Below are 26,016 nucleotides of genomic sequence, written 5' to 3' on the forward strand. Positions count from 1 at the left end.
AAGGCCAAAAGGTCATAGGCCAAACATAATTTATTATTTTAATTGAATTAATATAGTTAATTAAATTAAACAACCATATTAAAATAAGATTTTTGGATATATTGGAATAATATTGAAAGAGGTGGCCATTTGAAAATTATTGAAAAATTAAAGGAAGGATTATTGGAAGAGAATAAAATGTGAAGAATTGAAATAAAATGAGGTAAGATAGTATAGAATGGTGAAAAGTATGTGAGAAATGGTGTAGAAAAAAATTAGAAATTAAAAAAAAAAAGTAGGCTGGGCTCACCGGGCTGGCGGGAAATGGCCAACCGATTAGCCTGATTGGTTGGTTTTGGCCCGGTAGGGCCCACAAGCCTTTTGACCTAACCCTTGATTGGAAACAATTTTTGTGTCATTTTGGCTATTTTTAGCCCTATGACCCTCTGGCCGGATCGGTTGGAGATGGCCTTAATGGTCCACCTATCAGAGATAAATGCAAAGGAAAGCCTAGAGATGCTAGCAGATCTTGAATCTATGGCAAAGGAAATAGGAAAAAGATCATCTCCGGATTCTCTTTGTAGGGATTCGGAGAATCCATCAATCACTGTCGTTCATTGTATATCGTGCGGTCAGTTTTTGTTAGATACTATTTATATTCAATTTTAAATTTTAAATTTAAAATGATTTCTGACCGCACGATGTACGATGAACGACCGTGATTGATTGATCCCCCGAATTCCCACAGAGAGGATCCGAAGAGGATCATTTTCCAAAGAAATAAACATAAATACCTCTAACCAAACAATGGCAAATGAATGAGAAATAAATACCTCCAACCACTCATGGCGTATGATGTAATGGCGAACTACTCAGCTACCATGAGATCAGGCATTAATTGTAAGTTATGTTTCAAATTCGGATCCAATAGTATTACACAACCTCATTTTATCTTTGTGGTCCTCCTGTACCTACAACTGGATCAAAAAAGTTGTGAGGTGCGAAGGAGAGAAGACAAAAATAAAGAGTGGTATTCCTAGTAGAGCCTCCATTGTCTACCTCTCAGACATATTGGAATAGTATTGAAAAAGGTGGTCATTTGAAAATTATTGAAAAAATTAAAGGAAAGATTATTGGAAGAGAATAGAATGTGAAAAATTGAAATAAAATGATGTAACAGAGTATGGAATGGTAAAAAGTATGTGACAAATGGTGTAGGAAAAAAAATTAGAAATTAAAAAAAAAAAAATCGTCCAAAAGAAAAAGTGGGTTGGGCTAAAAAAATTCGTTAAAAAAAATGTGGGCTTGGCTTATCGGGCTAGCTAAAGATGGCCAGCTAGTTGGCCTGATTGGCTGGTTTTGGCCTGGTGAGGCCCATAAGCCCTTTGGCCTAGCCCACAGTTGGAGACGATTTTCATGTCATTTTGAGCTATTTTTAGCCTTATAGCCCTTTGGCTGAATCGGTTGAAGATGGCCTTAGTGGTGCACTTAGCTAGGACTATGGATTTGTCAACAATGAAGCAATAGGTCAAGCTAGTGGGCACAACTTTGTTTAACAAAATCCTTAACAAATTAGGGGAGGGGGGAAGGGGTTAAGAATATTCTTATATCCTATTGGGAGGAGATGGGGGAGACAGAAGTAAAGTGGGTCAGGGATAACACCTTTATTATCACTGTACAAGATGAAAGTACTGCTACAAAAATTCTAAACCAGGTGCCGTGGGTAGTTATGAAACAAAAATTTTCTATTAAAAGATGGCTACATGAGCTAGCACTGAAGGAAGTCAAGATGGAAATTGTGTCTTTTTTGTTTCAAATCAGGGGTGTCCCGCTATACCTTAACTCGGAAGAAAATGTTAGGCTTCTGGTAACAAAAATTGGAGGGTTTAAAGAGCTTGAAGACTCAATGAAAGCTCGGGGATTCCTGAGGGTCAAGGTATTTGTCAACACCTCAAACCTTCTAACCATTGGGTGTTGGCTTCCAAGAGATAATAGTAATGATACCTGGATAGAGTTTCGATATGAAAGATTACAGGACTTCTGCTATCGATGTGGTAGAATTGGACACTCCAACAACGAATGCTCATTTGAACCCATGAAAGGGAGTACGACTACATGGTCCGAGGAGTGGACAAGAGCTGCACCAATTCGAGATTTTGTAGAATCCCCAAGACCTTTGGCTATTAGCTCGGGGCAATGAAGGTGTGTTAGAGCAACAAAAATGGGCTCTACGCTTCCCAATCAGCAACGTATGGATGACATTCATGGGAATGAAAAGATGGAACATGTCAACGACACTAGGGGCCACAACCCAATGGTACTGACTCAGGACATAGGAAAACAAACAAAAAAATGGCATAGATTCAGAAAAGAAGTGAGGTATTGGATTTCAACCCGACCTAGTTGATTATGGAAGGATGTAAGCCTCAGTTAAGCCAGCGCTTTATTAGGGACTATGGGCCCGTGGAGCTGCAAGGGGTACAGGTAAAAAACCCTACGGTTATGATCGAGAAAATTCAGGAAGAGACTTATAATCAAGCTGAGGGTGTGGTTGTTGTGCCTCAAACTCAAAATCAAATTCAGCAGATAAAACGGAGGGAATAGATAAGTATGGAGTAGGATTTACAAGGAGAGTTTTGGGGTTTCTCAAGAGGAGGCGAGTAAAGAGGGCTAGAAATATAGGAGCAGGAGATGGTGCACTCCCCATAGAACAAAACAAAAAGCAAGGAAGATAGAAAAAGTACAAATGAGAAAAAGGAGAAAGTTACAGAAAAACTGAGGAATATGAGTATAAAAGAGAGATACCTGATGATGGAAATAATGATCTATGCGAAGGAGGAATTGCAGGAAATCCCGATAGAGACATATGTGACTACATAAAAGAGATCTCTGTGGGGGACAAATAGGCCTTGTTGGCAAGGAATGCGAGAAACTCATCTCGAGGTGATGGCAGCTGGCTTTCAATAGCCGCACGATCACCATGTTACACCTCTTTGGAATTGCCGTGGTCTTGTTTCAAACATGGTAGTTCAGGCCCTACATGGGCTAATCAGGAAACATAGGCCTTTTATGATACTTCTGTCGAAAACCAAAATGAGAGATCATAGAATTGAAGATGTCAGGCAACGTATGGGTTATTTTGAGGGGTTTAATGTTGCTATGCTAGGGAGAGTGGGTGGTTTGAGTCTCTGGTAGGATGACTCACTAAAAGTGGAAGTTATGGAATCCTCGAAACATTTTATTAATGCTAGGTGCATCTGTGTTGATTCCCAATGCGTGTTTCGATTCACGGGAGTTTTCAGAACTAGTTACTAGGTTGAAAAGGCTGATTTCTAGAGGGGATGATTCAGAAGTTTAGCCTAGATAACATCTCATGGATATGTGGAGGTGACTTTAATGAGTTTTTATGGGAGTACGAGAAATCGGGAGGTGCGGAAGTTAGATATAATCGACCACGATACCTTGAAGATTTCATGAGTAACCTAAAGGTTATGGATTTGGATTTTAATGGTCCAAAATTCACTTGGAGAGGGACAATAAATGGGCAATTGGTGAAGGCTTGGCTCAATCGTGGTTTGATTAATGGGCATTGATAGGTGCGCTCGCCCAATACAACGATCATTCACGATACTGTTTTAGGGTCCGACCATGTTCTAGTTTGGTGTGAGCTGAATGCTGGGAGCAGGAAAAAGCTATTTCGCTTTGAGTCTTTCTGGTCTAAGGAAGCAGAATGCTGTGAGATTGTGAAAAATTGCTAGGCAAATCGGCGTGATGAAAACAGTTTGGAACGCTGGAATATGAAGGTTAATGATTGCCGCTCTAAGTTAATAATTCTCAGAAAATTGATGCACTGTTAAAAAAAAAAAAAAGAAAAAAAAAAGACTATTTGTGGAGTCAAGATGAGAGTCTTTTGCAATAGAGATCTAGAGTAAAATGACTCAAAGATTGGGACGCCAACACAACGTTCTTCCATCAATCTACTCTGCACAGGCAAAAGAGGAGCAAAGTGGTCTTGTCAAAGGATGACAGTAGGGAGTGGGTGGACAATTCAAGTCAGGTTCGGGGCATTATTGACAACCATTTCGTCAATCTCGTCACTTCGACAGGGCAGCAGGACTAGGGATCTATCTTTGATTGCATCATCCCAAAAGTTATTGATGAGATAAATGAATCCCTTACCACCCTGGCTTCGGTTGAAGAGATCAAGGATGCGGCACTGCAGATAGAGGGGCTAAAAGCCCTAGGTCCTGATGGTTTCTAGGGTATTTTCTACCACTCCTATTGGATATTATAGTGAAGGATGTGAATGATTTATTTAGAGACCTGATGAATGGTATCCAGAACCCTAACCGGATCAATGCTACACATGTAGTATTGATTCCCAAAGTACAAAATCCTGAAACTGTTTAGCAGTTCCACTCTATTAGCTTGTGCAATTATTCATACAAGGTCATTCCGAAGGTTATGACAAACCGTCTTAAACCACTATTACCGGCCTTGATCTCCCTTACTCAAAATGCATTAGTGGCCGGAAGACAAATATAAGATAATATCAGTATAACGCATGAGATTTTTCATTTCCTCAAAATGAGAAAGACAAAATGCAAGTTCGAGCTTGGAATTAAGTTGGATATGCACAAGGCATATGATATAGTGGAGTGAGATTTTTTATTGGCAGTGATGGAAAAATTGGGGTTTGACAGTAGATGAAGAAATCTCATTATGAGATGTATTTCATCAATGAACTTTGCCATTCTCTTCAACAGACAGCCCGACTCCAAATTTGCTTCATCGTGGGGTCTTCTCCAAGGGGACCCCCCTATCCACATACTTATTCCTATTGGTTAGTGAAGTCTTATCACTTCTTATCCAACAGAATGAACCCCACCGGCCCGATTATCTCTCATATATTTTTTGTGAACGACACGCTTATCTTCTTGAAGGCTGAGAAGGAAAATTGCAGACACTTTCTCTAATTAATTGATGCATATCGTTCGGCTTCGGGACAACAAGTTAACTTGCAGAAGTCAAGTGTTTTTTTTTTTTTTTTGGGGAAACATCTTAGCGGTATTGTCGGAAGAGTTGACCACTGTTCTTGGCATAGACACGATCGTGGACCTTGGTTTGTATCCCGCTATTTGGGGCCGATCAAAGAAAAGTGGATTGGCATATATAAAGGGGAGACTATTGGGGAAAATTCAAGGGTGAAAGCAATCTACCTTATCAGAAGCTGGGAAAGAGGTGTTGATAAAGGCAGTAACACAAGCAATTCTTGCATACCCGATGAATCTATTTAAATTCCCCACGACTCTATGCAATGAGTTGGATGCTATGATCTTACACTTTTGGTGGGGGCAAAAAGAAGGGGGGAAAACGCATTCACTAGGTCTTGAAGGAAAAATTGGGTTGGTCAAAAGCTGGAATTGGTTTCAGAAGCTTTGTGGATTTCAACGATGCCATACTGGCTAAGCAATGTTGGAGGTTGATTAATGAATTGAATTCCATGTGGGCTTTGGTGCTAAAAGCTTGTTACTTCCCTAACTGCTCATTCCTTGATGCTAAGTGGGGTGGAAGAGCTTCTTGGGCTTGGTTTAGCTTACTTGCTTGAAAAGATATCCTGCTTAGGGGATCACATTAGCAAATTATGAATGGTAGTGAGGTTCAGGTATGGGTTGATAGATGGATTATGAATGGTAGCGAGGTTCAGGTGTGGGTTAATAGATGGATCATCTCCATCCCCTTAGGTCGGCCTTTTCTGATGGGCACGGTGCAGGTAAGTCATAATACAAGGGTTAACTCTTTGATCTGCCTTGCAAACGATGAGTAGAATATTGATTTTTTGAAACCATTTGTCTTAGTTGAGGAATTTGATGTGATTTTGGAGACTCGTATTAGGGATCCATTGCTCCGGGATAGGCTGGTGTGTCCTTTTGATAAAAAAAGGATATTTTCAATCAAATCTAGATACCACTGGCTTACTTAAGGAAACCACCTCAAAGGAACATGTGGTATGCATCTTCTGCTTCCATCCCCAGTTCTCTTTCGAAGATCATGTGGAAATTGGAGACCATCCTTAAAATTAGGTGCTTTATGTGGAAATCTCTTCATTCAGCTAAAATTAGGTGCTTCATGTGGAAAGCTCTTCATTCAGCTATTTGCTACTATGCAAGGTTCTAAAAAACGCTAGGCGCTAGTCGGGCGGCGAGTTAGCGCCTAGCGCCTAGGCGGAATCTAGGCGGGATCCTAGGCAGCCTAGGCGGATTTAGGTGAATTTCTTGTATATCTTGTACACAAGTGCATATTGACACATAAAAAATTATATTCGTATGAAATTCTTGGATAAGATAATAAAATAATGATAAAATACAAAAAGAGTATCCAACAAGTTCAAAATTTAAAAACATATTAAGCATATATACCATATAACTTAAGACATTTTGAATGATTAGTAAGTTAAATAAATTAAATTCAAAGAGATAAAATATAATTCAAGACATTTTATAGTATTAATTTAAACTAAAATATAACACTTAAATTTAGGAATGAGAGGATTAAGTGGTGGAGGAGAAAACATACTAGAATTGATAAAGTGGACTGTACAGCAAAGCAACCCACGTGATTTTTAGTTTTTTTTTAATAAAAATGGCGAGGCTAAAAAGCCTCCCACGTGGCTGAGGAGACTGTTTTCAAACCAATAGCAAAAACACACCGTTTTGCTAAATGGTTAGTCGTCTTCTTCAGTTCTTCTCCACCTTCTGGTTTGCAGAAGGCCATAACAGAGCAGTCGTCGCCACTGTTCTCTCCTCCACCATATACCTATATTTGGGTGGTCCTAGGACCACCCAGGTCCCTTAATAGATCCTTCCCTGCGTCTACACATACCTTGTTGATTTAAGAAAAGATTTTGAGTTAATCGCGGCGGAGCACCGCTGCCTGGCGCCCAAGCGCCACCTAGGTGACCGCCTCAACCATTTTTTAGAACACTGCTACTATGGCGAATTTGTTTAAATGAAGAGCCTCTCCATCACCTTTATGTCTTCTATGTAATCTGCATAAAGAATCGATTGAACACCTTTTCCTTCTATGTCCTTGGGTGGAGGTGGTTTGGTTTGGTAGAGCTTGAAACTTCAAGATAAATCGTGATGACATAACTACTTAGGCCAATTGGCTTATTGCCATTTCGGGTTTCGGTAATGGATCAAAACATGATTTAAGAATAAATATGTCCTATGCTGCCTTTACGTGCCGGCAAATTTGGAAAGCAATATGTAGCGCTCTCTTTAACCATCAACCGATCAACCTAAGATAGGTAATAGCAGCAATATCCACCATGGTTGGAGCCTTCACCGAGGCGGTCTACCCGCCAGTCATTAGTTTTCTGCCCCATAATCCTACTGTTGATGCAACGGTCCATTGGATCACACCTTACCCGGAGTACATAAAAATCAACGTGGATGTTAGTTGGGTGTTGACTACGGAATCAGGTTTTGCAGGTGTGGTGGAACGGGACTCGGAGGGTAAATTCTTGGTTGCATGCAGATATAACGTTAAAGCCACAAGTGTTGCTATGGCGGAGGCGTTGGCAATCCTCCACGGATGCGAGTTGGGTATTTCTCAGGGCTGGAGTTCAGTTATCGTTGAGTTCGACTCATCGAAATCAATTTCTTACGCTAACCAAGGGCAGTTGGGAAGCTTTTCCCGCTCTGGTGAAGAGCAAAAGAAGGGGAATCTTTCCAAGACTATTGCTGGTCTTGGATCCCAAGATCAGCCAATATGGCAGCTGACTGCTGACTACTTAGCGTTGCGGTGTTGTAGGGAAATGTGCGATTTCATCTGGGTTAATTGACCTCCATCTTCCCTAGTTCATGTTCTCTGTAATGGTGGGCTTCCTTGCCCTCCCTAGGTCCTTTTTGGTAGTGTGAAGGGTGACGTTTCTTAGCATTAGATGCGGCGTCGAGAATTCTTGTACCCCCTTACACTACTTGGTGTTTCATGTTTTAACCTGGTTGTTTGCCTCATTGTAGACTTTCTTTGTATCTCTTTGGCGTCTTTGCCTTGGTAATGAAGTATCTAGTTCACCAAAAAAAAAAAAAAACAAACACTCAATTAAATTGAGGGTTTCAGAAAGAAACACGTTGGGGTTCAACTAATCAAGTATCAAAATTTGACTGAAAAACTTCACTCAACAAGGTGCTTTGTATGAGTTTACTTCACATGATGTGTGGTCTAGCATTGAGATTGGACATCTTACAAAAAAAATGGTTCAATGTAAAAAAGATAAGGTTTATCCACTAGTTTACTTGCTTGTGACATTGGTATTGACTCTTTCAGTTGCTACTGCCAAGGTTGAAAGAGCTTTTTCAGCCATGAAATTTCTAAACAATCGATTGAGAAATGTGATGGGAGAACAATGGATAAATGATAACATGATTATTTTTATAGAGAAAGACATATTTGATGGTATTGTCATTCAACACTTTCTGGACATGAAAAACACATTGACATCTGTTGTAATATGCTGTATGAAAAACTTCATGGATTAATATATAACTGTTTTAGTCAGTAAATTCTTGAATTTTTTTAATTTGTGACATTTTTGTTTGAGGATGCCCCATCCATGCAGATTTCTAATTTCGTCCATGCGTGGACAACACAAATTTAATCATGGAACACGCATCAGACAGCATGGAAAAAGTCAAAATTTTACCATAAATCAAACTAATTTTTTTTTAAGATGGATAGAATCTGGATCGAAATAAAATTGTTTAAACGTGGTGATGAGTTCAGAAATTGGGTTTATTTGAGATGGGATACATCCTAGTTAATTTACAACTCTATTACGTGGGATAAGTTAACTCCTACTCATTTAATCCAAATTAAAATCAGAAATAGAACCGAAATTACTGTTCGGTTCAGTTTTTTGTCGGTTTGTATTCGGTTCAGTTTCGACCCGATTTGGTTTTTTTTTTTTTTTTTTTTTCCCAATACCAAAAAAAATTTCTAAGAAAACAACTTGCAGCCATTTTGTAATACATCTTTCAAAGTCTAAAAAATAAAAAAATTAAAATTCTAAAAAACAACTTGCAGCCTTTTTTTTTTTTTTTTTTTTTTTTAACTTCCAATGTGTACTCGAAAATGAGTTTGTTTGATCATGAGGGCCATTTGATTTTGATCTCATTGAGTTTAAACTTGAGCTTGAGGCTCTTCAGACGTTTAACGCCTTTGACTTCATCTAATTCACACAAAATAATAAGAGGATAGTAGTTAGTACTACAAACTTGTACACAAGTAAATTGGTGCATATTCCAATCAATGCAGATTCGGTTATTGGTATAAAAGTTAAAAAGTTATGATTTAATCTTATGTGATCATTTTTCAAGGCCAATGATACAAAAATACAGCAAGAATAAGACAGAATAGACCTATGAGGTCCTCCCCGGGGATAGGAATTTCAGACCTCCATTCCTTTTCTAATAATTTCCCATCTTTTTACAGCAAGACTCCAATGATCCACTTCAGGTGTATACCGTGATAAAGCAAGTCTGATTCCAATTGATGCAGAACAATCACACTCCAAGTCCAACTTCTACTCCTAGTTCTAGTCTAGTTCTGATTGTATATTATGTTTTCTAATCTAGTCCAACCCTACCTCTCTCTCTCCCTCTTTCTCTCTCTCTCTCTCTCTCTATATATATATATATATATATAGCTACCTCACCCACCACTGCTGGAAAACCCTAGATAGCATGTAATATCCATAAATTCAGAAGTACTTGCAAGGAAGAAGATTAAGATCAGATATCAAAAGCGAAAAAATACATATTTTACAGCAAGAAACTTGGTTTACCGCAAGGATTGGGCAATAAGAGATTTAAATTACCTTGCAAGAAACTTGGTTGTTTTCCTCTACCAGATTGACTTGGTTGTCGCTTGAATGATCTTCTCTTGCGCAGAATAGGCTTTGGGTCTAGTAGAGATCTCTTCGATTGATTCACCTGTTAAAAAAGGGGTCATTAACGCGAACAACCAATGAAAGAAATCACATTTAAGTGCACTAATAGAACTGTTCTATTAATTCCAGGTTCTTAGTCACATTTAAGTGCACTCAAGGGATTGCATACTATTACCAATGAAAGAAGTCAGGAAGTATATCCGAGTTCATTCAAATACAATTTTGCGGATTAAAATTTGAGAACCACATATTCCAACTAAAACTCACAGCCAGTTAAATAGAATTGCATTCCCACTTTTCTCATTAATGGCAAACTGCATAGAGAATTAAAATGATGATACTCAGCATACTGAACTTCTTATCATTCAAAACAATGGTAAAAAAGTGGTTTATCTTGCTTGCAATAATCATCAAATAAAATTATCTACCACAATAAATTAGAACAATCAGAAACACAGATTAATTATTCTAATAACAGAAGTATTCCCTTATCCAACAAAGAAACAAGTTCAACTACAAGAATTTGGCAAGGCATTAAGATTCCTATCAAATATACATACAGGCATCAAGAAATCAAAACCCTAAACGAAAATATATACTTCCAGATAATTAAAGCCAAATCATGTAGTTAATTTTCAGACCATATATATATATATATATATATATATATATATATATAGAGTTAGATCCATGCATCGAACCTTCATCGATCAAAACCCCAAATGTTTTCCACTCACATACATCTATCTCAAAGATCCAAACAAACACAGAGAGCAAACATTCAAACCAAACCTTCGATGTGAGAGATTGAGCGATTGAGACTGAGAAGGGTCGCCGTTGGGAATGAGAGACAGAGAGTTTGAGAGAGTGATTTAATTGAAGAACAAGAGAAAGAGGAGGCTTAGGATGCTGCGCGAAGTGTGAACTGGGAAAACGGGAGAGAAAAGGGCTAGAGTTACACATTGGGTTAAAACTAGGGCTAGTTCGGGTCGGGATTCCGAACCGAAACCCCCAATCCAAATTCCAAACAAAAACATTTTGGGATGGAATTTTATATTCCAAAATCGAACCGAAACTATTCAATTCTTGAAATGCGGGATTCCCGAAACTGTTTCGGGATTTTCGGGTCACTTCAGGATTGGGTCTTGAAGCCTAAAATGTTGGGCTTTTTAAGCTTTTTACAATTTTAAGCTCTTTAAACAGTAAGCCTACCCATTTTTCAAAGGGGAAAAAAAAGTTAACAATTGCAAGCTTGCAACCCACCTGTTTCGCAATCATGTAAATTCACCACAATCTCATCTCATAATTTCAATTCTCATACTGAGCAAGCAACAACTAACAAGTTAAGCTTAAGTTCACAATTGTCTACCAAACTAGGTAATTAAAAGTGCATGCAACCAAAATGAAATAAATAAGTTAAGTTTTACTAACCAAACTTCCGAATGAATTTAGATTAAGTTACAAACCAAAAGCAAAACATAGTTTATAAGCAAAAAAGTGCATGCAACCAAAATGAAGCTTAAGTAAGTTCATTCCATTTCGCCCCTACGGCCCCTTCCCCTTGTTGATGAATGACCCGTTGCAGTTAATGGTGGACCCCTTCCTCTTGTTGATAATTGAACCTTCCTTCCAATTGGTGTAAATGCTCTTGAAATGGGTGGTCGTGGAAGTAGTGATGGGCGTCATTGAACTTGAGGGGGTGGAGGAAGTGGCATTTCACTTTGTGTAGGATTCTCCTCACCTCCCAAATTAGGCAACTCTAAAACAACAAAAACAATAAAAATAATAAAACACAAAATATATTTAGAAAGTGAATGTATAAATTATAAAATTAAGAAAATAAAAACATGAAATCAAATACTTCACTTACCTTTCTCCAAGTCTTCAAGTTCCTTGTAGAACATGAGGTTGTCGATTGTAGGCTCCTTGTAGAAGGACATTTCATTCCCCCTGAGCCAATCACTTGTACACACTAAAGCTTCTCGGTGTTAGGGAAGCTCTAAAAGGATCTACAACTCTCCCACCAAGACTAAAGACATTCTCACTAGCAACGGTGCTACTAGGAAAAGCAAAAATGTCCTTAGCAACCTTATTGAAAGTTGGATATGTTCCGCAATTGCCTTTCCACCAATCCAAAATATTGAAACCCTCGTATGTTAAGCTTTGGTGAGGATAGGGGTGGTTCGGTATGGGATACCATACCGAAACTAGTATCCCGAATCCCAAACCAAAATTTTTCGGGACTGGAATTTAAAGACCAATTTCAAATCAAATTTTCGGGAATCCCAAATTTTGGGAATCCCGAAATATTTTCGGGATTTTGGGACAAATCGGGAATCCCAAATTGAAATATGAAATTATGAATTGTTCTTCAAATATATAATTCAAGAACACATTCATGAACTAGGAATTTCATTTCATTCACACTACCATTTAATTGAACACTGGCATGTCTGACTGTTTTTATCAGTCAAAATTCAAATTAATTAAACCCTTTTTGCAATATGTTGAGAGACAAAAGAATCAAGCCTTCTAAAATCATCAACCATGGCAACAACAATAATAAAATCCACATGAATATCAAAGAAAACATGAAAAATATGCAAGGTGTAGGGCATTCCAGGTTGCAGAGCATGAATTAGAAACTACTAGCATCAATTATAAAAGAATAATATATATATATATAATAATTAATATTATATATTTTCGGTTCGGTATGGGATTCCCGAAATATCGAGAAGCCAATCCCGAATCCCATACCGAAATTTTGGGATCGGTTCGGGATAGCATCCCAAAAATTTCAGGAATTTCGGTTCGGGAAATTTTTGGTTTGGGATCGGGATTTTTTCGGTTCGGTTCGGGATTTTTGGGAATTTTTTCCACCCCTAGGTGAGGATCATTGAAGTACATAACCACTTCATTGGATATCTTGTTTTGTTGGGCCGCCGCTCTTTTTTGTTGGATCTTTTTTTGCATTCTTGTACCAATATCATCATCTTCCAACCCCGAAGAATCATCTACCACAACACTTGGCCCTTGATCCACAGTAACACTACTACTACTAGAAACCTCTCCCTCCTTATACACCTTAAACAAATGTGTCAAGTTTTTTTTTAATACTTGTCTTCCCATCCAAGATTGCCTCACATGAATAGCGGAGTTCCTCTAGGCTTGCCTCTAACATTTCAAACTTGTACCTCAGGTCGAGTGCCTGAGCTATAAAGAGTATAGGGTTAACCTTTTCAATGTCCCCCCAATACTTGTCAAATGGAAGTTGCCACACTTTGCAAAGTGGCATTAGAGGAATTGTAAATCTTTTCTTCTATCTCCACTTGCAATGCAATCACCGTGCCGAGTATTAAGTTTGAAGTTGGAGTTAGGGTTGCACTAAGTGTTAAGGTGACATCATAAGACCTTTTAAGAAAGTGAGAAAAACTCACTGCCCTTTCCTAATCTTCCACCACCAGAGGACCCACCCGTTTCACCTTGGTTGTGACCCCATTAATCTCTTTAGATACTTCATCTTGAAAGTAAAAGATGAAAGTGTTGTACTCATCTGCCATCCTTGAGAACACTTGATTAAATTTGAAGGCACTATTGAGCATTTCACAGGTGGCATTCCACCCTGTGACAACATCAAAAGGAATATTCAACATCTTATCAAATCTCATCAAGATGCAATACTCCCTAAAAGTCTCCAACCTCGCGGGGGATGAGTGTATGAACTTGACATAATTCCTTATCCCTTCAATCTCACGACTAAGCTTCATCATTCCATCTTTAACTCAAATTGAGGATGTGATAAGCACACCTCATGTGCAAGTGAGCCTCATTAAGTAAAAGAGTACCATTGGACTTGAGCCTTCTTTTCATGTATGCAATGGCGGTGTCATTGGCACTAGCATTGTCAACAGTAATGCTAAATACCTTGTCTATACCCCAATTATTCAAGCATACCTCTAGACACCCCCCAATATCATCACCCTTGTGAGACGTAATTTGAACAAAGTTTTGGATCCTCTTATGCAAAGTCCAATCATTATCCAAAAAATGTGCTGTCACCACCATGTAATTAATATTTTGGATTGAGATCCAAGTATCGGTAGTGATACTCACCCTCAAACCATCAACCACACTCTTGATTTTTCCCTTCTTTGTAAAATACAATTCTAAAACCGCCGCCGCCACCTTGTGCCTATTTGAAAGCTTGTACTTTGGATTCAAGTCATGAATCCAATCTCTAAAGTCCTCTTGATCAACCACCCTAAAATGCATCTCCGCTTTTATTATCCATTTCACACATTTTATATCAAGTCTTTTTTTATTGAAAGTGTGAGCGACAACTTGACTCACACCCCTTGTGACAACAATAGTTGTTTCGAATCCGGAGCCTCGTAGAGACTAGAATCCGGGCATTTCTTCAAATGATTAAGAATACCTTTTGTCCCATGTCTAGAGGACTCCGCTGGCACTTGCATTAACTCAACTCTTGGAATTGAGACTTTCTTATCTGGACTTGCTGCTTTCACTGAACTAGTTGTGATGATCCTGATGCCTCCCATTGTTTTCTCTATATTTTCGAAACCGCAATGTTCTTTTCTCCTTATGCAGAGACGATCAAATATGGCTACCCATTAGCTAGCCAAATTTATACACCACCCTTCTGTCACGTACCTTTGCTTATCTAGCTTTTCTCCCTCGTATATCTCTTCTATTCCTACCAAAAAGGTGAAAACTAAAATGTAAAAACAAAATGGTTATCAAATATGTGCGTAACTTCTTGTCATGTTTAAAGTACGGTGGTTTTGTTCTATTTTATTATAACCTAAATTCTTTGTCACCCTAACCGAACAAATACTAAGTCTAACTTTGAGGTTGAGATATGAATTACATTAGAAAAGAAATTATATCCGAGGTACCACATCCTGAAGGTTGTGTTGCAGCAAATAAGATAGTAAAGTGAAGTTAATTATTTTTAAGTTTTTAATCTTTTTGAATATCGATTGATGCGTTAAAAAGCAAAACATAATATAAAAGTAAAATAGTAACCCACAAGTCACAAGCAACAAAATTTCCCACCAAAAAAAGCGACAAAGATTTGGAATCTCACCTTCATGTAAAATTAGACTTCAGAATCAGTTCCTCCTCCTTACTCTATATATTGTAAAAAAATTCATGTGTAATTCTGGCAGCTGCTTCTCTCTTTCTATATATTATGTGTTATAATATTATTGCAGAAATTGGAGTCTCCTTAATTGTTGCTTATGAAAAGATTTTTCATGTACCAAAACACAAGCTTGTATATTATGTGTTATAATATTATTGCAGAAGAAGATATATTTTTAAGTATTTGCTCACTTGTTTATGACACATTGTGTGTGTGTGTGTGTCTATATATATATATATATATATATATATATATAGATATGGTTTTGTATTTCAAATACACAACTAATGGGAACCAGACGCTTCTGTTTGAGTAATTTGGTTGAAATGAGGCAGTCATCATTTTTGTAACATGGCCACACTTCAACTTCTTTTAACAAAAGTCCCTGAAGGTGGACTTAGGAGATTCAAACCTGGCTTCTGCTCCTCTGTCGGTGAGCTAACGAGAAAAGAAGCATAGGATATTTAAACCTCCTCAATCGTTTAATTATACTTTACATTCTTAAAGTTTAGAGTGATTTTTAAAATGAGTCACACAATTTTAACTTCTCATATAACATTATAAAGTAATGAAATTGTATTAACCTGTGCCTTAAGTCTGGCTAATTGTATGATGATTAATTAAACCAATGAAGTGCGAGCTTGAGTCCCTTATATTGACTAACATATGGCATATTTTAAAATTTTCACAGTGCAACCTAAGAAAATGGAAACCTCATATGGCATATTTTAAAAATCGTCCCGTTTGCATTGTCCACATGTTAAACGTGAAAATTCTCCACATTTGAGAAGATGTGTAAGAATACGAAGGTTAATTAGAGAGATTAAACCATGCAAGGACTTATAAGTTGTTAGGTTACTTAAAACCTCAATTTTTTGTCATGTAGACAAAAGTTGATTACCTCAAAATTTAGAGACGTGAATCGAAGTTAAAATTAGCATACAATGGTGAGTACTCTGAACAAACTCGGCTATACCATTGCTGACGACTGAGTTTACTGTAGTTGAAAACACGTCACTTGCACAACTCGGTACCTTTTGCTGAGGCCCAAGATAGCACTTCTGGGCCAGGGGCTTCTCGCCCTGGGCTCGGTAGTCAATTTAGAATTTTTGTGGCCCAATCTAATGCGGCTGAGAATTTTAATGCTCAGATAAAAGATAAACAAGAAACAAACCAGAGGGCACCAGAGACCGACAAAAATGAAAGTTTGCGGCGGATTGGTGTGCGGAGGCTCTCGCGCCACCGCTCTGCCCACTGTTCTTCTTCGGCACGGCAGAGCTCGGCCGCGCTGCTCTTATTCCTCTGTCACGCATGGTAACTTGAGGCACTGTTTGGCTTGGATCTTTTTAGAAAGTGCTTGTTAATGTTACTGTTTTGTAAAGTTTGGGAATTGATTTTGTGGTCGGAAATTGCAGACCATGTGTCTTTCATCAAGGAGGTTGCCTCCACTCAGCCGCCGCAGCATTTGAGCCAGTTGCTGAGAATGCTCAAGACAAGAGGTGGGTCTCTTCAAGTTTTCACATTTCTAACATCAAACATCATCAATTTGTTGGGTTTCTCTCACTTTGTTGTGTTTTCGGATTTGCATATGTTGGTCTGTTTCCTTAAATTATGCTAATGTGACAATGGCACTTGTAAAAGACAATGATTTATAGTACAACAATTTGCCCAGCTACATTCTCAGGATTATAGTACAACATGTGACAATGTGTTAACTGTTGGTCCATAATTTAGAGTTATTTTAAATTACAGTCTGACGCATTTGCAAACTAACTTGTTAAAATCACAAAAAGAAAAGTTTTTGCACGCATGTCAGACCGAGATTTGTTTGCAAAGGACTGGCTCAGAGGAGCTTTTTACATGGTCCATGCATTTTTGTCTTCAAATCTTTTAAATAATGGAAATTCTATGTAAATTTTCACATACATTGCTATGGAACAGGTGAATCTATTGTTTCTCCGGGAGCCAAGGAAGGGCTAATCCCCCTTGCCATACCACTTGCCAGAAACAGCTCAGGTATGGAAAACCTTTACTTGTATTTGGAATTTGACCAATCCCATTATCCCAAAAGTTGCCTTGCGGTTCAAGCTGTTCTAATTTTGTAAATATTTCCTCGTCAATAGGTGCTGTAACTGCACTGCTCCGGTGGCCTACAGCTCCGGCAGGGTAAGTGTTTGGAAAGAACAAATTTGATCCTTTTTTAAAAGTTTGATTCATCTAGTCCAATACCTGCAGTATGGACATGCCAGTCGTTGAGGTCAGGAAGCATGGGGTGTGGCTTTTAGCCAAGAATGTAAGTGAAGCAATGCCAGTGGTGCGAGTGCGATACATGTCTAAATGTGACTGTGAATGCATTTATGTACTTGTTATACAATTCTTCTCAGAGCAGACGTCCAATCTTCAATCCGCAGGTGGACCAATTTATTCACAGAATCCTAGCTGAAGAAGATGCTAAGAACTCTGAAGAAAGAAATGAAGAGCTCTTTCAGGCTTCTGCTGATGTTGGGGAGAAACTTTATACGAAGGGTGACTTTGCAAAGTCGCAGATTTCAAAACTAGATTTCTACCTTTTAAGAAAAGTACCAAAGAAAATTCTATATTGCACTTTGTTTACCCCGCTTCCTCCTTTATTTTCTTTTAACAAATGGTTCCCTTTCAGGTTGGTTTATTTCCAGATGTCTTAGAGCGCAAAGTGAAGTGGCATTTTGAGGAAGGGGACTATGTAAGATTCATCACCTCACTTTGTTTACTGCCTGTAGGCATCTTTGATTAGTGTGTATCTACAATTCTAATTCCTTTGTGTGCTTTTGAAAGGTTTCGGCCTTGGTGACGGGAGAGTTCTATACGAAGAAGGAACATTTTCCTGGTTTTGCACGGCCTTACGTATTCAATGCTGAGGTTTTGCTGAAGTTCGTAGGAAACTTTTCCAGCTACTTTCCCCCATGCATTTGTTCTGAATTACTCAAGTTCCAACTTCTAAGATCAAATGTTTTATAGGGTCGGGCGTACTGCTGAAGCTAAAGACGCCGCTAGGGGAGCTCTAAAATCACCATGGTGGACACTGGGTTGCAGCTATCAGGTTTCTACTTTTGGTGATCATTCCTAGATTGTCGCAGCTCCCCATTCCTCTGCAGGATTTTTTTGTGACATTATTCACTTGAGTACTTACGATACAGGAAGTTGCTGACATAGCGCAATGGGAGGACGAGCAAATAGAGTACATTAAGGAGAAGGTGACTGAGGAGGGAAGGCAGGCGGATATTAAAAAGGGAAAGGCCCCTGCGCAGGTTTTGTACCCGTCATTCCTTATGAACTCTCAGAACAGAAAAAATAAATAAAAAAAATAAGAATAATTTCTAATCCTCAAGAGTTCCATCATTTGCAGGTTGCATTGGATGAAGCAGCATTTTTGCTGGATCTAGCTTCCATTGACGGGACTTGGGATGACTATGTCGAGCAGGTTGCTGATCGATATAAAGAGGCGGGCCTCCAGGATATTGCAGGATTCGTATTATACAGAGATTGATGATGGAGATAAAGAGATTTATGTGAAAACTGAATATACAGTGTCATGAAATTGGCTTCATGACCGGAGACGATTTTTGTGCTGAATAATTAGTATGTGCACCATCTTTCTGAATTTCTCTCTCTTTAATTTTTTTTTACTCATTATATGTTACATACATATCACATTTTTCTTAATTTTCTTAATTCTGTTTGTTTCTCTCTATTGCTGAGGCATTTCCAGATTCCAGGAAGCTAAATAATATTATCAAACCATGACTTTGCTTAATCTGCATTTTTAGGGTAACTTTTTAGCTAATTTTCTTGTGAAAGTTGGTTGATTTCCTGTCCAGATTGCTGAGGCATTAGCCGCATTATAGAAATCCAAGAGCTCGTTTGGTAATCATTTTGTTTTTAATTTTTGTATTATAGATCAATGTATTAAAAGCGTGAGGCATGGGTGAGGTGTCCGAGGGATAGCCCAGCCTAGGCATGAGGCGAAGCCTCACGAGACCTAAATTTTTTAATATATACACTGAGCATGCACATATATTATATTTAAATTTTTTTTTTATTAATCAATAATCACCCTGAGCATACATATATTATATATACATATACACACATATATATACATATATTATATATATAATAGAGGATGAAAAGCACAATGAGAACACATATAATAATGCACGTAGATGGCACACACATCCTTTATATAAAAAATAAAAATCAGAAAACAAGGCAGAGAGATGATAGTGCAAGGAAGAGGTATGAGGTAGTTAAAACCCTACCCAAAATTTGGGTTTGGGAGTATTAAAAAAAAAAAAGAAGTCCCCTGAGGCGTGCCTAGGCAGCTCCGACGGCGCCTTCTGGAGCCTAGGTGGCTCCAGTGATGCCTTCCTGTGCCTTCCGCCCACTCCCCCAAAACAGAGGCGTCAATCCTCAAGCCCAGCCTCACAGGGCGCCTAGGCACGCCCTGAGGCGAGCCTTTTAAAACATTGTTATAGGTAGAGAAATAATATGTGGGAGAAGGGAGAAATGAAGAAGAGTGAAGGCTAGTGGAAGAAATGAACAAAAAATCGAAAATATTTTTTAAGTTGTTTTAACGTTTTTGCTTTCCTTTCACCTCTAGCACAAGAAACTAAAAAGCAAAAATGAAATGGTTATTAAACAGACCGAAATAAAAGTAATAACTTTGCTGCAGGAACTTAAATATATCAGGACGAAAAAGAAACATATTTATTTACTGGGAAGATTACACGTGTACAAAAACTGGAAAATACATGATGGGGTACACAATTGTCAAACATGTCGTGTGCTGACATTGCTTCAGATTCCGATTTGCCTACAAATCCATGATATATACACAGGAGTAATACACAAAATATGAGCTCTCGGACGCACTCGGCAATCTCTCAAATCACCAACACCAGTCATAACCTTATTATTTCCAAATACATGTGTGAAACAAACAAAACTGCCATCAAAACACAGCAAGGAACACCGACGTTGTTATCGCGTTATCATATGATTGAGATTTGATCATGGGGCAATCGGAAGGGGTGTCTTTAGGTTGTTACCTTTCTTCTTTCTCCACACTAGCTTTCTCCATAGGCTCCCACCTCCCCGTTTCTTGCTGGGCTCTATAGCTAATGAACCAGCCGCTGCATTGTCATCCTGGTATTTACTATTTAGAACAAGGATATTAGGACCCAACGTGGAAGTCGAATTACTGCCAGACTCTTTTGTCGTTAGAGACGTAAAGTCCTTGACGCTAGCACCATCTTCTGCTAACATTTTATCTAGTAATGAGGATCGTTGGTTCGAGTTCCTGTGTGGGGTTTGGCTTGCAGCTTTGGCTGTGGGGGTGTCTGTATCAGAAGGATTAGTGATGACCTTGTCGAAAAGGGCTGCTTCTCTTGGTGAAGCCATTGCCTTCAACTGCTTCCCGAGGTTAAGTATTGTCTCTTGGCATTCGGCCAACTTTTCTGAAGCAGCTGCTATCTCCCAATCCTGAAATTTTGAGGGGAAAAAAAATATCTACCTTCAGAAGTAAAGAATCAGAATTCTTTGAACTGTAAAAACAGTTACTCGTGTAATATTGCAGCTGAATGACAAGAAAGCACGGTAGAAACATTTTTCGCTTGCACTTGTTTTCTTTCAAAACTGAATTCTCAGTCTACATTTAAGTTGATCACTTTCGATGGTGTTTCTAGTGCGATTACTGTTTCACTGTAGAATTATTAGGTACCTTACAGCAGCTACCATTCACAAATTAAAGATTCTCAAACAAACGTAAATGTATGTACAACAAGAGGATATTAACTCACATTTTGGGCTTTCCTTTCCTCCTGATTAAGATTGGAATTTGGGTTTTTCTTCACACTGCCAATAAAAACATACATCAAATGCATATGAATATTGTAGATAAGTAAAGCTGTAATTTGTATGTGCGTGTGTGTATTTGTGGTTTATGTCAGCATTTGTACCTATCAAGCTGAAGCTGTAGTTCCAGGCATGTAGCCTCCAACTCTGCACAGCAGTTGTATTTATTCTGCAGTTGAACTTCTAGGGATGAAAACTTTTGGAGAGCTTCGTTTAATTCAACTCTGGCCTCAGTAAGCTGCGTTTCAAGATCTTCATTCATCATCTTGTGATTTTTAAAATGATCTTCAACGATTTCCTTTGACTCTCTTAAACATTGTAACTCTGTTCTCAAGCTGGCAATAGCTTTTTCAGATTCCTTGAGCTGGTTCATCAGGTATTCGCTCTTATCACTAGCCGACTGAAGTCTCCCTTCCAACTCCCTCCTTTCAGATTCTAAATTCACCAGTTCATTATTTAACTTTCTGTTTTCTTTTACCAGATTGGCCTGCAGCTCTTCTATTTGTATAATATGGCCATTTGAAAAGTGACCAACCGCTCCAGCTTCTCCTTCGGTTTCACTTCGTGTATCATCCCAATCAAATTCCTTCTTAATTGCATCCTTCATGCTTGAAACATCTTGAAGTGAAAAGCAGTGGTTTAAAATCCAGTCCAATGCAGCAGTTAATTCTTTGGCAAATTTTTCGAGACCAGCCCTTCCATTCAACAGATCATAGCAAGCATGAACAAACTGTTGTAAAAGATCACCGAGTTCAGAAGCTTTCCACTGGAAAACACGAACCATGTAGCCTGCATTTTCCGAGTTTTTATATGTCAACACGTTTCCATCCTTCCTGGACCCATCCTCTGGGTTATTATCTGGAGATGGCACGTGGATTCCTTCAATAAGCTCAATTAGTTTACATAATGACTTACTCAGATCTGGCTGGAACTGCGGATTACTCTTCTGTGGGTTTAAGATGTCCACATCACTTACTCCTCTGGGTGAAGCATTTACTAGAGATTTATCTGAACCTTTCCATGAGGTGCAGCTCTTAACAGAGGAAGGATTCAATGCATCAAGATGGCTTCGATTTGTCCTTGCATTAACAAATTCACCAGGCTTTGGTTCTTCTGTACATGCCAAAGCTATTCTTAAGTCTTCAAGTATCTGTTCGGGGTTTCTTCCTGCAACACGGTTGTGCTCCATCACCAGTTTCACTATATCCTCAACCCAATGAGGAGCTTTGCCATTGACAATATTGTTAAACCTGGTCTCCCTGTTTGACAAACTGAAGCCTGACTCACCGTCCGAAATAGGGACCATCTTGCTGCCCACAAGTTCGGAGGAATACTCAGATTCCAAGGGGGGTGCAAATGCATGGACTGAAGAAACAGGAGGACCAGCACTTTGTTTGTCAGCAGAAACGACTGCTAATTTTTCCATTTCAACAAAGTCATCCATCAGATTTATGTCTGAAGTTCCTACAGTTTTGTTCGTCAGAGATCCTTTTTGTTTTTCAGTTCTGAAGTGCTCCAGTTCTGTAATCAAGGCAGATGCCCATGAATCAGCACAACTAACCTTATCATCGCTGCCAATATCAGACATAGATGCTACAGAGACCTCTTGTAACAGAAGATTACTCCTCATTGACTCCATGGTTGCATGGCCTTTTAACGATTCTTCAAGCGGTGTCTCAGATTGTGATAATTTAGAAGCTACACGAGCATACATGTTTCTGGAGAACTGGAGTTCATTTAACTTCTTATTGAGTGCTTCCTTGAGAGTCTGGTTTTCTTCTTCCATAGCATATAACTGCTCGGTCAAAATGTTAACCTTTTGGCTGGGAGTCTCAGGAAAGTTATCAACTGTGGAATCATTCAACTTTCCCCTCCGCATGTCAACAGAGTCCCGTCCTAGCATTTCCACTTCATTTTTCATTTTTGCCAAAGCAGCAGGGCCTGGTAACCGCTTCCGGACTAGGAGCCGCAACCTCTGACATTCTGATTCTAACTTTGCAATTTTCTTTGCACCCTCCAAATTCTGCTTGTGTGATGCATCAGCAGTTCGACGATTGAATTCTCTCTCTTCATTCCGGATCTCAAGCTCTTTCTCAAGCACACGAACCTCATATTTCAAAGAAGCATTATCTTTCTCAGTGGATTGTAATCTGAGCGTGAGTGCATTGAAATCAGCTTCCACCTGTGTCAATTGTTTTCTTAAATCTTCTATCAACTTATCCTTCACGAAAAGAGCATTACTAAGATGGGTGTTTTCAGCACTGATTTTAGAAAGCCTTCTAGTAGTCTCTGCTAACTTCTCCTCTAACGCCATCTTGGATTTCTCGAATTCTCTTGATGCCTTCATCATAGCCTCATGAACCCTTTGCTCCTGCTCTTCTCGAACAAATCGTAGCTGCTGCATGCAGTCCTTCAGGGCTCCATCCAATTGAGCTATTCTTTCTTCCCCAGCTGCTCTGACTTGGAAAGATTTATCTAATTGATGCTTCAGAAACCCCGCATCTGCTTCCACCTTCTCCCAGCCTATATAAAACATCCATATGAAAATGAAGACAATATACTGACAAAATGCACAGATTATTGGAACTTTTCGACTCATGAATTACCTTGAACAGCATCCTGTGCCATTTTGGCATGTTTTTTCACAAGTGCATCTTTACTGTTACATTCAGAGAGAGCTGAAGCAAGCTTATCGCTTAGAGCTTTCAGGTTGTTCTCCAGTTCTGCCTTCTCAGCCTGATGTGCTTCTACCTAAAAAATAAAGAAAACAAAGTAAAGCGAAAAATAGTATCATTAATGCCTCCAAGAATATTGAACAGTTCCGAAATAAAATATATGAAAAAAAAACATAGTTCTGAATGAAAACATATGTAGCAACCTCAAACAACAGGCATCATAAACATCCGTAAACGATGATAACTAATAACCATTACTCTCTTAGGAAAACTGTCCACATTACGAGGAAATCTTTTTTGACAGCAGTTGACTGGTTAGGATCATCAAAAGTCTAAAACTGGTTTCAGAAACCCCGATGCCACACAGGGGACGCATACCTGATGGCTCTATGAAATTTACCCCATGCAGTATGTCCTTTTGACTGACAATCATATTATTGTAAGCTTAGTTTGTGGAATAGATAATTGGGGCCAATCTAGTGTCTTTCTCTAATGCTAATTTCCGACATAGGAGAAACTTTGAAACTTTAGCACTAGTTTTTTAACCTTAAGATATATCACAGTTCTTGCTGTCGAAAACTTCTGATTGATATAAATATTTATCTAAAAGTTGAAGGCTTAACATATTGAAAAGAAAATTTTGTCAAAATTGACCCACTCTCCTGTAAAATCTCTATTCTCTGGTCATCAAAACCCACTAAGATATACTGACTAACTTCTAGCAAAGGTCCATGATCTATACCACGAGTTTAGTTTTCGTCCTGAACTCTACTAATAGTTTCTCCAAACATTTCCTTGAAGTTGAGGGGATTGAGGAGGAACTCCTTAAAATAGCTTGTGACCTATTCACAAAACTTCGTGCGTATGATTGAAACTCCTTAAAATATCCAATTTACCCCTTAACTTAACAAAAAAGTCGAAGGACTTGACAAAAGGATCACAAGTGCAACACGGGGCATAATTCGAGGACGAGAGCAACTGTTAGTAGAGTTCAGGGACCAAAACTAAACTTATGGTATAGCTTAAGGACCTTTGCTACAATTTCTTGTTTCTATATTTCACTAGTGTAATGCATGACCAGTTTTCTTCAAAAAAAAAAAAAAAAAAAAAAAAAAGGCCTCCTTAAGCCAATATAGTTGTTTGAACTGCGAGAAGTTATTCGATTTTAAGAATGTTTCAAGTGAATCTCCAAGGAACAAGAACAACCTTGGACCTTACATAAGTGTTCCTTTTAAGGGGAATTAGCATAATAGCGTAAGAAACCATAAACATTTCTACTTACAGGTAATGTAGATTGGAATAAAACATCATGGATTTCACTAAACTATGAATTTAACAGAGAAGTTAAGGAAAATGTGTACCTCCTCTTCATTTCCTTTGACTGAGACATTGACTTTGTCTCCTTCTGCTGCTGCGTTGGTTTTATCTGCAGCTTTCTTCCTCCAAAGCCATGGCTTGTGGTCCATGATTCACCTCCCCAACCAACCTCCTCAACCCACTTGCTGCCTCTCTAAAATCCAAACAACCACTCAATCCAATCACAACCAGATGCATGCAAACAAACAGATTAAACCCAAATTTCAAAACCCAAAAATAATTACACCCAAAAGAAAAAATCAACAGATTAAGTACCAACCAGGTGAGCATTGCATGAACGAGCAAAATCCCAATACCAGAAAATGCAGAGGAGCTGAAATTTCTATTTCTCTGTAGAAATTGCGGTAATTAGAGAGAGAAGTTTTAGCAGAAAGAAACCATCAACGCAGTCCGATCCCACCACCGACAGTTTGATTTGGTTGCAGAGAGAGCGGACTCGAAGGAGGAGTTGATGATAACGAAATGGAGGCTGAGTGGCTGACCCAACCACCAAGCTTTAGCTTTTCTAGAGAGACAAAGTGAGAGTCAGAGAGAGAGAGAAAGAGTGCGTGCGTTTGGTAAACAGGAAAAGTGAAAAGCGGGGAAAGTAAAGAGTGGGAAAATGTCGAGAGAGAGAGAGAGAGAGAGAGAGAGAGAGAGAGAGAGAGGAGTATGGAGGAAGATACAGTTGGGGGAGCTGGAAATGGATCTGAGTTTCTGACACGAGAGCCGAAGCGTACGTGTAGCTGGTGAGTCGTCGAGTTCCGTTTATTTATTGGTCGTTTTTGCGTTCATCTGACGTACCGGAAGAGCGGAAGTCGTTGTCTTTGTTGACAACGGTCTTCAACAATTGCGACTGTTTTTTTTTTTTTTTTTTTTGTGAACAAATATGGTTCGATTTTGATTTTCTTTGAAAATAAGATCATCTGGTGCTGCGGTATAATAATATTTTTTTTATTTGTAAATGAGAGGTTTTAAATTTGATTCTTATCAAA

The 26,016-nt window shown here is 38.7% G+C and overlaps 2 protein-coding genes across 3 annotated transcripts; one reads left to right on the plus strand and one right to left on the minus strand.

The window, feature by feature from the left end:
* Positions 1-16,284: 16,284 nt before the first annotated feature.
* LOC137747711 (protein IN CHLOROPLAST ATPASE BIOGENESIS, chloroplastic-like) lies at positions 16,285-18,734 on the plus strand. The gene is made up of 11 exons (XM_068487872.1): positions 16,285-16,412; positions 16,514-16,597; positions 17,040-17,114; positions 17,222-17,264; positions 17,334-17,391; positions 17,510-17,677; positions 17,758-17,820; positions 17,913-18,007; positions 18,096-18,177; positions 18,275-18,385; positions 18,484-18,734. Exons 1-11 carry the CDS (start codon positions 16,298-16,300, stop codon positions 18,622-18,624), a joined length of 1,035 nt encoding a protein of 344 aa, XP_068343973.1. The 5' UTR covers positions 16,285-16,297; the 3' UTR covers positions 18,625-18,734.
* Positions 18,735-19,827: 1,093 nt separating this feature from the next.
* On the minus strand, positions 19,828-25,581 carry LOC137748464 (filament-like plant protein 7). Of its 2 annotated transcripts, none has more exons than XM_068488617.1 (6): positions 25,302-25,581; positions 25,027-25,175; positions 23,597-23,741; positions 21,095-23,513; positions 20,936-20,990; positions 19,828-20,618 (listed from the first exon to the last, which is right to left on the minus strand). In XM_068488617.1, exons 2-6 carry the CDS (start codon positions 25,129-25,131, stop codon positions 20,148-20,150), a joined length of 3,195 nt encoding a protein of 1,064 aa, XP_068344718.1. In that variant the 5' UTR covers positions 25,132-25,175; positions 25,302-25,581; the 3' UTR covers positions 19,828-20,147. The 2 variants fall into 2 exon arrangements, with proteins under 2 accessions (XP_068344718.1, XP_068344717.1); XM_068488616.1 differs by having other exon boundaries at positions 25,298-25,581.
* Positions 25,582-26,016: the final 435 nt, after the last annotated feature.

Source organism: Pyrus communis, chromosome 10, assembly GCF_963583255.1.
Source record: "Pyrus communis chromosome 10, drPyrComm1.1, whole genome shotgun sequence".
Taxonomy (NCBI): Eukaryota; Viridiplantae; Streptophyta; class Magnoliopsida; order Rosales; family Rosaceae; genus Pyrus; species Pyrus communis.

Excerpts from the sequence above, each read along its gene's own strand:
- LOC137748464 (XM_068488617.1), bottom strand. The coding sequence starts at position 25,131 with ATGGACCACAAGCCATGGCTTTGGAGGAAGAAAGCTGCAGATAAAACC. Across the intron at positions 23,742-25,026 it reads TCAAAGGAAATGAAGAGGAG|GTAGAAGCACATCAGGCTGA; the intron begins GTACACATTTTC and ends TTTATTTTTTAG. Across the intron at positions 23,514-23,596 it reads GGCACAGGATGCTGTTCAAG|GCTGGGAGAAGGTGGAAGCA; the intron begins GTAATTCATGAG and ends TGTTTTATATAG.
- LOC137747711 (XM_068487872.1), top strand. The coding sequence starts at position 16,298 with ATGAAAGTTTGCGGCGGATTGGTGTGCGGAGGCTCTCGCGCCACCGCT. Across the intron at positions 17,265-17,333 it reads TGGCCTACAGCTCCGGCAGG|TATGGACATGCCAGTCGTTG; the intron begins GTAAGTGTTTGG and ends CAATACCTGCAG. Across the intron at positions 17,678-17,757 it reads ATTTCTACCTTTTAAGAAAA|GTTGGTTTATTTCCAGATGT; the intron begins GTACCAAAGAAA and ends GTTCCCTTTCAG.